This window comes from Caretta caretta, chromosome 24 (genome assembly GCF_965140235.1).
Source record: "Caretta caretta isolate rCarCar2 chromosome 24, rCarCar1.hap1, whole genome shotgun sequence".
NCBI lineage: Eukaryota > Metazoa > Chordata > Testudines > Cheloniidae > Caretta > Caretta caretta.
The window spans coordinates 19707494-19719688 of NC_134229.1; the positions used below are offsets into that span (position 1 = coordinate 19707494).

The 12195-nt window shown below is 47.9% G+C and overlaps 1 protein-coding gene across 1 annotated transcript; it reads left to right on the forward strand.

The window, feature by feature from the left end:
- Nucleotides 1–2608: 2608 nt before the first annotated feature.
- On the forward strand, nucleotides 2609–7840 carry LOC125626066 (anionic trypsin-2-like). Its single transcript, XM_075122821.1, has 4 exons — nucleotides 2609–2707; nucleotides 6284–6410; nucleotides 7349–7484; nucleotides 7656–7840. The coding sequence occupies exons 1-4, from the start codon at nucleotides 2609–2611 to the stop codon at nucleotides 7804–7806; spliced, it is 513 nt and encodes a 170-aa protein (XP_074978922.1). The 3' UTR covers nucleotides 7807–7840.
- The last annotated feature ends 4355 nt before the right edge of the window (nucleotides 7841–12195 follow it).

Below are 12195 nucleotides of genomic sequence, written 5' to 3' on the forward strand. Positions count from 1 at the left end.
CCGAGAGGTTACTTCCCTCTGCGCTCTCATGCACTGGCCTCAGAGTCAGACCCAGTGCTCACTGCATTTGGGGGAGGAGACAGGTTCACAATGGGCCTGAGAATCCCAGCGGGGCTGGGTTCTTCCCACTGCTGGGTGAGAGGGAAATGGGAATGAGGCAACCTGGCTGGGAGCAGCCAGCTATTGAGGGGGAAGCACAGGAGTGAGGAAATACCCAGAGAGCATGATGCAGCTCTTCACCCCTCAAGCATCCGCAGACCTCACATGCAACAGCAACAGGCTCTACAGGCTAACCCTACTACCCCCACTCCTCAGCGATGCTGATGGGGCCCATGGAGCTAGGGCAGCAGGAGGGCGCGCTCAGAAGCTGGCAGACCCAGTGAGGCACCCACAGATCCAGCACCTCTGCCCCTCACACCCAGGTGAGAGCATGGTGAGCCTCCCCTCGACAGCAATTGGCCCCAGTTTAGTACTCAAGTGTCAGCCCCAGGATTCGGCAGGGCCACAGGCCATGGTAACCAAGGCCCAGGGACTCGGGTTATTAGCAGACACTTAGGGACCAGGGTTAGTAACTATTGTGACGTTATTGACATAATCTGGGAACGTATAGATCATTGTTGCAACTAAGGTCCTGTAGTGGCACCAAATCTTGTATAAAGGGGGACAAATAAGGTGTCTAAGACAAGGTTTTGGTTTGCTGGTTATGATTATGCTGTCTATATGTTTGAATCATTTTGGTAGTTAAAGTTATGAATACTGGCTCCATACTGTCTGTATTTCAAACTTATGGTATGCTTCTGGGTGACACCCCAGACAAGTTGGTGTCAGCTCTACCTAGCCTGCTGGATGGCCCATTAAGGACCATCAGCTATACCATTGACCCACTGAGAGAAGGCAGATAGGCCTTGTGACTCAGCAAAGTATGCAGGGACTTGCCCATGTGACTCCAAACTCCATTTTGCTGTAATTTTCCACAGTAAGAACAAAGAGGCATTCTTACACCTGGAAAAGATGATAAAAGGCTGATGCCTTATCTCCATCTGGTCTTCAATCCTGCTTCTTACCTCTGGAGGGACTTTGCTACAAACGGAACCTCTAAACAAAGGACTGATGACCCATCCCAGCTGTGGATGCACTCCAGAGACTTGATTTGAACCTGCCGTTTATTCCATCACTGGTGCAAGCCTGAACCAAGAACTTTGCCATTACTGTATGTAATTGATTCCATTTAACCAATTCTTGCTCTCATCTATATCTTTTTACTTTTATGAATAAACCTTTAGATTTTAGATTCTAAAGGATTGGCAACAGCGTGATTTGTGGGTAAGATCTGATTTGTATATTGACCTGGGTCTGGGGCTTGGTCTTTTGGGATCAAGAGAACCTTTTTTCTTTTACTGGGGTATTGGTTTTCATCACCATTTGTCCCCGTAACGAGTGGCACTGGTGATGATACTGGGAAACTGGAGTGTCGAAGGGAATTGCTTGTGTGACTTGTGATTAGCCAGTGGGGTGAGACCAAAGTCTGCTCTGTTTGGCTGATTTGATTTGCCTTAGAGGTGGAAAAACCCCAGCCTTGGGCTGTAACTGCCCTGCTTGAAGCAATTTGTCCTGAATTGGCACTCTCAGTTGGGTCCCATCAGAACCAGCATCGTTACAGTGGCGTAGTCGGGAGGATCCACAGAACCAGGTCAATTAAGCTTTGGGTCAGAACCCCACGCTATCCAAATTTGAATTTTGGTATTGAGAGTTTGGTTGGTTAAAGAGCAGTTGCAATGGGTGAGCAAAGAGCATATAAGGGCATTGGCAAAAATGCCCTGGAAGATCTGTGTTCAGAAAAGGGGATAAGTTTTAGAAAGAAAGCTACAAATCAAGAACTGAGAAATCTGTTAATGGCCAGTGATCAGAGGCAGGAGCACAGCTCTCACCTGATGCTACAGAAGCTGCAGAAGCAATTGGAATGCAAAAGGCAGCAAGTAAACTGCAACTTGACCATGAACAAAGACTGGCAGAAAATAGATTGCAGGAACTAGAAGCTAAGGCAAAAGAGGAAAGATTTCAACTCCAAGTCAAAAAAGCAAGGGAAGAACAGCAGAAATTGTATCCTCTTGAAAGTCCAGTATAGAACAATGTTGGTATGTTGTATAACTCTGAGCAGTTGTCTGGGTGTAACCAAATGTACCCCAACACTGCCACCTTTTATGTAAATGCTGTTACTGTGAGTTCAGTAGAGGGTGTCCCCATAAATTGTGCCAATGCTCTGTATGGAAGTGGTAGTGGAAACTTCATAGAGAGTAAAAAGAAAAGGAGTACTTGTAGCACCTTAGAGACTAACCAATTTATTTGAGCATGAGCTTTCGTGAGCTACAGCTCACTTAATCAGATGTATACCGTGGAAACTGCAGCAGACTTTATATATACACAGAGAACATGAAACATATGAAGTGAGCTGTAGCTCACGAAAGCTCATGCTCAAATAAATTGGTTAGTCTCTAAGGTGCTACAAGTACTCCTTTTCTTTTTGCGAATACAGACTAACACGGCTGTTACTCTGAAACCTTTCATAGAGAGTGTAAAAGTTAATGGTAAAATCTATTTAGGGCAAATTATGGCTTCTAACATCATTATTGTTAAAGCAGATCTCGTCAAAGAGGAAGATTACTTACCAAATCAGAGTGTGAATGTTGTTGTCCTCTGTGAGTTTACTGTAAATGTGCCTTTAGCCAGAATCCACCTTGAATGGAATGGTACTAAGCATGAAGTTATAGCTGGTGTAAGGAAGTTATTGCCTAAGGATCTTTTGATTGGGGAAAATATTAAAGCTTTGTTCAGTCCAGGTAGCCAGTCACAGGAAAGGAATGATCTTAAACCTGTGTCTATTATGGGCAATGATTTGCCTGGGGAGGGTTTCTCCAAATGTTTGTCTGAGGAAAAGATCAGTTTGTCTGTGAATGTCTGTCTAATGTCTCCGAAGTGAATCTGGAATTAGATCAAGCACAGAAAGAACTCATTGGTCAGGACAGTGTTTCTCAGGAGCAGATTAAAGTGGATGGTCAGGTTAAAGCCCTAACTGAGAAAGGAAAGGGTAGATTTTTGATGGTGCCACAAGTACTCCTTTTCTTTTTGGCTAGTACAGTTTGTAAAAGTGAATCTGGAAAGGGTAACTGTGATTTGCTGGGAGTAGCTCAGGGTAGTGAGAAGAGCAGCAGTTTATCTGTGGGGAGTGGCAATGTGCCTGGTAAGGAAAGTCTGGATGAGCCTAGGCAGCCTTGTGAGCTGATGGCTTTGTCTAGTCAGCAGTTGGGGAAGGCAAGGACAGTGGAAGATGAGTGTCCCTGTTGCTTACCGGTTACCTGGGTGGAGAATTGTAACAGTGAAAGAAATGTGCCTGTGTCTGTTAGGGGTATTGACTTGCCTATGGAGGGAGCTTCTCCAGTCTCCAAGCAGTTGTCTGTTGTCACACAGGGCTGGGACCAGGGAAATGAGATCCCAAGCTGTGTGTCTGGTAAAGGAGAATGTGTCTCTGGCTCTTCTTTGTCTGTGGAGCAGACAGAAGGTGTCTTTCAGCCTGTGATGGTTGAGAATAGTGCAGTTGTCTCAGAGTTGGTTCTGAATTCAACTAAAGCCCAGGAAGGGAATGGTCCTAAGTTTGTCTGTGCTAGGAAGAATGACACTGTAACTAGGTTGCATCCAGTTAGTGTCTATGCAAAATCCCAGAGACCAGACAATGCTGGTCCTTGTATTTTGCCTGTTGCTAGTGTGTGGCTGGGAAAGGGTGTAGCAACTAGAAAAGGAGTACTTGTGGCACCTTAGAGACTAACCAATTTATTTGAGCATTAGCTTTCGTGAGCTACAGCTCACTTCATCGGATGCATACTGTGGAAAGTATAGAAGATCTTTTTATACACACAAAGCATGAAAAAATACCTCCCCCCACCCCACTCTCCTGCTGGTAATAGCTTATCTAAAGTGATCACTCTCCTTACAATGTGTATGATAATCAAGTTGGGCCATTTCCAGCACAAATCCAGGTTTTCTCACCCCCCCCTTCCCACAAACCCACTCTCCAGCTGGTAATAGCTTATCTAAAGTGACCACTCTCCTTACAATGTGTATGATAATCAAGGTGGGCCATTTCCAGCACAAATCCAGGGTTTAACAAGAATGGCTGGGGGGGGGGGGTAGGAAAAAACAAGGGGAAATAGGTTACCTTGCATAATGACTTAGCCACTCCCAGTCTCTATTCAAGCCTAAGTTAATTGTATCCAATTTGCAAATGAATTCCAATTCAACAGTTTCTCACTGGAGTCTGGATTTGAAGTTTTTTTGTTGTAATATAGCAACTTTCATGTCTATAATCGCGTGACCAGAGAGATTGAAGTGTTCTCCGACTGGTTTATGAATGTTATAATTCTTGACATCTGATTTGTGTCCATTTATTCTTTTATGTAGAGACTGTCCAGTTTGACCAATGTACATGGCAGAGGGGCATTGCTGGCACATGATGGCATAGATCACATTGGTGGATGTGCAGGTGAACGAGCCTCTGATAGTGTGGCTGATGTTATTAGGCCCTGTGATGGTGTCCTCTGAATAGATATGTGGGCACAGTTGGCAACGGGCTTTGTTGCAAGGATAGGTTCCTGGGTTAGTGGTTCTGTTGTGTGGTATGTGGTTGCTGGTGAGTATTTGCTTCAGGATGGGGGCTGTCTGTAGGCAAGGACTGGCCTGTCTCCCAAGATTTGTGAGAGTGTTGGGTCATCCTTCAGGATAGGTTGTAGATCCTTAATAATGCGTTGGAGGGGTTTTAGTTGGGGGCTGAAGGTGACGGCTAGTGGCGTTCTGTTATTTTCTTTGTCAGGCCTGTCCTGTAGTAGATGACTTCTGGGAACTCTTCTGGCTCTATCAATCTGTTTCTTCACTTCCGCAGGTGGGTACTGTAGTTGTAAGAATGCTTGATAGAGATCTTGTAGGTGTTTGTCTCTGTCTGAGAGGTTGGAGCAAATGCGGTTGTATCGCAGAGCTTGGCTGTAGACGATCTGTGTGGTGTGGTCAGGGTGAAAGCTGGAGGCATGTAGGTAGGAATAGCGGTCAGTAGATTTCCGGTATAGGGTGGTGTTTATGTGACCATCGTTTATTAGCACTGTAGTGTCCAGGAAGAGGGATCTCTTGTGTGGACTGGACCAGGCTGAGGTTGATGGTGGGATGGAAATTGTTGAAATCATGGTGGAATTCCTCAAGGGCTTCTTCTCCATGGGTCCAGATGATGAAGATGTCATCAATATAGCGCAAGTAGAGTAGGGGCGTTAGGGGACAAGAGCTGAGGAAGCGTTGTTCTAAGTCAGCCATAAAAATGTTGGCATACTGTGGGGCCATGCGGGTACCCATAGCAGTGCCGCTGATCTGAAGGTATACATTGTCCCCAAATGTAAAATAGTTATGAGTACGGAGAAAGTCACAAAGTTCAGCCACCAGGTTAGCCGTGGTGTAGAAGCCCTCTACACCAACATTCCACACAAAGATGGACTACAAGCCGTCAAGAACACTATCCCCGATAATGTCACGGCTAACCTGGTGGCTGAACTTTGTGACTTTGTCCTTACCCATAACAGACAGCCCCCCAACCTGAAGCAAATACTCACCAGCAACCACATACCACACAACAGAACCACTAACCCAGGAACCTATCCTTGCAACAAAGCCCGTTGCCAACTATGCCCACATATCTATTCAGGGGACACCATCACAGGGCCTAATAACATCAGCCACACTATCAGAGGCTCGTTCACCTGCACATCCACCAATGTGATATATGCCATCGTGTGCCAGCAATGCCCCTCTGCCATGTACATTGGTCAAACTGGACAGTCTCTACATAAAAGAATAAATGGACACAAATCAGATGTCAAGAATTATAACATTCATAAACCAGTCGGAGAACACTTCAATCTCTCTGGTCACGCGATTACAGACATGAAAGTTGCGATATTACAACAGAAAAACTTCAAATCCAGACTCCAGCGAGAAACTGCTGAATTGGAATTCATTTGCAAATTGGATACAATTAACTTAGGCTTGAATAGAGACTGGGAGTGGCTAAGTCATTATGCAAGGTAACCTATTTCCCCTTTTAGAGTAACAGCCATGTTTGTCTGTATTCGCAAAAAGAAAAGGAGTACTTGTGGCACCTTAGAGACTAACCAATTTATTTGAGCATAAGCTTTCGTGAGCTACAGTGATGAAGTGAGCTGTAGCTCACGAAAGCTTATGCTCAAATAAATAGCTCATCAAGTTGGCCCACCCTGTCCAGACTGACGCCTATGTCCAACCCGTTCCCCTGCCGACCGCCTGCCCAGCTGCTGGCACTTCCTGTGTGGTGTCGGGATGGGGCAATATTCTCAGTGACGGTGGTGAGTTTAGCCCTCTCTCTGTCTCAGGAGCTCCCAGGCTGCTCAACACCATCATCTGCTGATAACACGGCCCACAATGTGCCAGGCATTTGTGGACGTCCCTGCCCAGAGAACTCCTAGTCCAAGCACAGACACGGAGAGGCAGGGTTGGGGGGAGGTACAGCAAACAGGGATTTTATACAAGTGGGGCACCCTGACCTGGCCTGCCAAACCCCACTGGAGCCCCCTTCCACAACCCTAGTGATGAGCTCTGAGCCCATCTCTGTGCACCCTCCACCCTGTATTGACACTGCTCGGACCTGGCCAGCTGGCACAGCCCAGAGGTTAGTGTCCACTGAGGCTGGCTGTGAACTGGTGCCTCGAACGGTGACAGGTGCATGGAGTTAGCACAAGGCACTTGTTCACATACCTGAGAAAACAAAGGCCAGATACAAGGTGATGGGTATTGCCAACAGTAACTAAACCATCCTCACATGTGCCCCTTCCCCACCCCACAGGGAGCCCAACCCCATTTTACAGAGGGGGAACTAAGCCAGAGCTCCTCCAGAGCTGTGGAAATAGCCCAGGAGTCCTGACTCCCCCGCTCCACACACACCCTACTCTAACCCACTAGCCCCTATTCCTCCTTCAGAGCCAGGATAGGACCCAGGAGTCCCAGCTCCCGGCCCCCTCCGCTCTAATCCACTAGACCCCACACCCTCCCAGAGCTGGGGAGGAAACCCAGGAGTCCTGACTCCCACGCCCACCCTGCTCTAACCCACTAGCCCCTACTCCCCTCCCAGAGCCAGGGAGAGAATCCAGCCATGCTCACGCCCACTTTCACATTCAGAGTATTCTGCCTCCCTGACTAGTGTTCAGGATAGCGATTTTATCCCTCCAGGATGCAGCATGGGAAGGAGGAGAATGCCTAGTGCTAACAATTCCCCTCTACCTTTCAGTGTTCAGCCCATACAACCTGCAGTGCGTCAACATCCCCATCCTCAACAACGCAGAGTGCGAGGGCTCCTACCCTGGGATGATCACCAACACCATGCTGTGCGCTGGCTACCTGGAGGGAGGCAAGGATGCATGCCGGGTGAGGGCTAATGGCCACGGCCCTGTCAGGCTGTTAGAGAGACTCTAGCCCTCCTGCCAGCAAACAGGGGGAAGGACCTGGGGACTGCATGCAGTATAATGGACTGGGGAGGTACGGTGACTTTAACCGTCCCTTAATTTGCTGGCATCTCCTTCCTCTCAACTTACACACAGGGACTCTGGTGGTCCACTGGTCTGCAACGGGGAGCTGCAGGGCATTGTGTCCTGGGGGATCGGCTGTGCCCAGAAGGACCAACCCGGTGTCTACACCAAAGTCTGCTCCCTGCTGCCCTGGATCGAGAGCACCATGGCTGCCAACTAGTTCAGACAGAATGCTTCACGTCTGGGAACATGTACGCTCCCACCGCTCCACTGGACCCAGACGAGGGGAAGAGGGAGGGCATCTCAGTGTGGGTTGGTGCACTACCACTGTAATGCATAGCCAGAGCGAGTGCAAGAGGTGGCAATAAATCCAGCTGACCCCACAAGTTATTCCTGTTTGTGTTGTGCTCTGGGTCCTGACGAATAATAATTAACATAGCAACTAGCCGTTTTAAGGCCAGAAGAGACCTAGTCCGATCCCCGGAACAGCACAAGCCAGAGAATCTTTCCCAGCGACTCCTGCACTATAGGGAAATGTTCTGCCCTCTTTGTGCCCCCTTTTTATTCAGTGCTTCTCAAACAGTCCCCGAACCTGCAATCAGATCCGAAGGCACAGAAGGTCACCAGGGCCTGACGACACAGATCCCGCTGCACACTCAGTGCCACGCAGTCACATCAGTAACTCACCCAGCGCCGCATGTTTGCACTTTCTGTAGTAAAGGGCACTGGTTTAAAAGTGTGCTGGGGCTGGGTGCTAGGCGCCGACCCCCACCCCCAGACACTGCACACATATAACCTGAGAGGTAAGTTTCAGAGTGGTCCTTGTGGCACCTTAGAGACTAACAAATTTATTTGGGCAGAAGTTAAGTTCCTCTCCGCCAGCCCCATCAGAGTATTAAGGCTTTCAAGACAGATTGTGGAAACACAGGAAAGGCACATAGTGGGGTTGGGTGTTTCCGTGCAGTGCACAACAGTACAATTTTGGGTTTACACTCCCGAGGGGGTGTGCACTTGAGTACTAGGCAATTCCCCAGCTGAGTCTTCCCACGCAGAGCTGATTTCAGTGTCTGTGTCTTTCTGCAGCTGGGTGTGTCCCTACCTGTGTGTGTGCTGGAGGAGGCTTGAGGGCCTGGCTCAGCAGGAAAGGGTGAGGGAGCCGAGGCTGGTGGAACAGGCGGGCTCAGATGTATCCCAGTATATCAGGTAGCACCCTGGAAGGTGGGGGGCTACCCGTCACAACAACAGCATAAGAATGGCCATAATGGGTGTGACCATGCCTCAGTGGGTCACAACTGAGGATGCCAAATTCAGGACGAACTGCTGAGAAATAGGGCAGATACACCCCAAGACTGGTGGCTATTCCCCCATAGGATATACCAAACCAGCAACAAAAGTAAACTTCTGTCATAAATATAAAGGGAAGGGTAAACACCTTTAAAATCCCTCCTGGCCAGAGGAAAAACCCTTTCACCCCTGTAAAGGGTTAAGAGGCTAGGATAACCTCGCTGGCACTTGACCAAAATGACCAATAAGGAGACAAGATACTTTCAAAAGCTGGGAGGAGGGAGAAAAACAAAGGGTCTGTGTCTGTCTGTGTGATGCTTTTGCTGGGGACAGAACAGGAATGGAGTCTTACAATTTAGTAAGTAATCTTTCTAGGTATGCGTTAGATTATGATTTCTTTAAATGGCTGAGAAAATAAGCTGTGCTGAATGGAATGGATATTCCTGTCTTTGTGTCTTTTTGTAACTTAAGGTTTTGCCTAGAGGGATTCTCTATGTTTTGAATCTAATTACCCTGTAAGGTATTTACCATCCTGATTTTACAGAGGTGATTCTTTTTACTTTTTCTTCTATTAAAATTCTTTTTGTAAGACACTGAATGCTTTTCTTATTGTTCTTAAGATCCAAGGGTTTGGGTCTGTGGTCACCTATGCAAATTGGTGAGGATTTTTATCAAACCTTCCCCAGGAAGGGAGGGCAAGGTTTTGGTGAGGATTTTGAGGGGAAAGACGTTTCCAAACAACTCTTTCCCAATAATAAACCCGGTTAGACGTTTGGTGGTGACAGTGAAAGTCCAAGGGCAAAAGGTAAAATAGTTTGTACCTTGGGGAAGTTTAACCTAAGCTGGTAAAAGTAAGCTTAGGAGGTTTTCATGCAGGTCCCCACATCTGTACCCTAGAGTTCAGAGTGGGGAAGGAACCTTGACATGGTGGCAGAGTGGTGGGATTAACTTGAAATCATTTTGAGATCAATTTGAGATTTTTTGTACCAGAAACACAGATTTTAAAAGGGAATTTTTTTTCCTTTGGGCTGCTGGAAAGCAGGTTTCCAACTGGAAGCAGTTGGAGTTTTTTTCTCTGCTTTGGGGCCAGAGCAGGAACGTGGACTTTTGCAGTCTATGATAATTATCCCATCCCCATGCTGTTGGGGGAAGACTTGGCCAATCATGTGAAGCTAGCCAAGAGGGTGGGAATGGTCACCCGCAGCCAGGCTAAACCAGCCGTGACGCCTAGCTCTGTTCTGGCAACTTCTACCAGGACCCGGTCAGAGGTGATGGACCCGGACCCCATGCCAATGTCTGCAACAGCAGTAGTGGATCCAGTCCCAGAGACCCAGACAGAGCCAGAACTGGAACCGGCAGAACAACTAGCACCAGACACATTGACCGCACTGAATCCAGTACTTGCAACCCCAACACCAGACGGCCCCACCGAACCTGAACCGGCAGCAGCCCATAACCTTACACAAGAGGCTCAGCCGGAGCCTGAACCCCAACATAGTGCCCCAACGGAGAGCGGTTCACAGTCAACGGAAACAGCCCCATCCCCTACATCACTTCCAGAGGGACCAAGCTTCGGTTCACAATCCAATGAGGAACTGATGTCTCCAGCATCAAGGGAACAGTTCCAGACCAAACAGGAAGCAGAGGAAAGCCTCCAGAGAGCTTGGACGGCGGCATGGAGCAACGCACCACCTCTCAGCTCTTCTAATCGATCCAGGTTTGTTGTAGAAAGAGGAATTTTATACAAGGAAACTCTTTCTGGTGGACACCAGGAAGACTATTCTATGATTCTATGATTCTATGACTGGCATCCTCAGAGACAGTTGGTAGTTCCAACTAAGTACCGGGTCAAGCTCTTGAGCTTAGCCCGCGATCATCCTAGTAGCCATGCTGGGGTGAACAGGACCAAAGACCAGTTGGGGAGGTCATTCCACTGGGAGGGAATGGGCAAGGATGTTTTTACCTATGTCCAGTCTTGTGAGGTATGCCAAAAAGTGGGAAAACCCCAAGACCAGGTCAAAGCCCCTCTCCAGCCACTCCCCATCATTGAAGTTCCATTTCAGAGAGTAGCTGTGGATATTCTGGGTCCTTTTCCGAAAAAGACCACCCAGAGGAAAGCAGTACATACTGACTTTCACGGATTTTGCCACCCGATAGCCGGAAGCAGTAGCTCTAAGCAACACCAGGGCTAAAAGTGTGTGCCAGGCACTAGCAGACATTTTTGCCAGGGTAGGTTGGCCCTCTGACATCCTCACAGATGCAGGGATTAATTTCCTGGCAGGAACTATGGAAAGCCTTTGGGAAGCTCATGGGGTAAATCACTTGGTTTGCACTCCTTACCACCATCAAACAAATGGCATGGTGGAGAAGTTTAATGGAACTTTGGGGGCCATGATATGTAAATTCATAAATGAGCACTCCAATGATTGGGACCTAGTGTTGCAGCAGTTGCTCTTTGCCTACAGAGCTGTACCACATCCCAGTTTAGGGTTTTCACCATTTGAACTTGTATATGGCCACGAGGTTAAGGGGCCATTACAGTTGGTGAAGCAGCAACGGGAGTGATTTACACCTTCTCCAGGAACTAACATTCTGGACTTTGTAACCAACCTACAAAACACCCTCCGAACCTCTCTAGCCCTTGCTAAAGAAAACCTACAGGATGCTCAAAAAGAAAAAAAAAACCTGGTATGATAAACATGCCAGAGAGTGTTCCTTCAAAGTAGGGGACCAGGTCATGGTCTTAAAGGCGCTCCAGGTCCAAAAACGGAAGCGTTGTGGGAAGGGCCATTCATGGTCCAGGAGCGCCTGGGAGCTGTTAATTGTCTCATAGCGTTCCCCACCTCCAACCGAAAGCCTAAGGTGTACCATAGTAATTCTCTAAAGCCCTTTTAGTCCAGAGAATTAAAGGTTTGTCAATTTACAGCCCAGGGAGGAGACGATGCTGAGTGGCCTGAAGGTGTCTACTACGAAGGGAAAAGTGCTGGTGGCATGGAAGAGGTGAACCTCTCCATGACCTTTGGGCATATGCAGCGACAGCAGATCCAGGAGCTGTGCACTAGCTACGTGCCGACATTCTCAGCCGCCCCAGGACTGACTGAATGGGCATACCACTCCATTGACACAGGTAATGCTCACCCAATTAAAGTCCAACCTTACCGGGTGTCTCCTCAAGCTAAAACTGCTATAGAACGGAAGATCCAGGATATGTTACAGATGGGAGTAATCCGCCCCTCTGGCAGTGCATGGGCATCTCTAGTGATTCTGGTTCCCAAACCAGATGGGGAGATACGTTTTTGCGTGGACTACCGTAAGCTAAATGCTG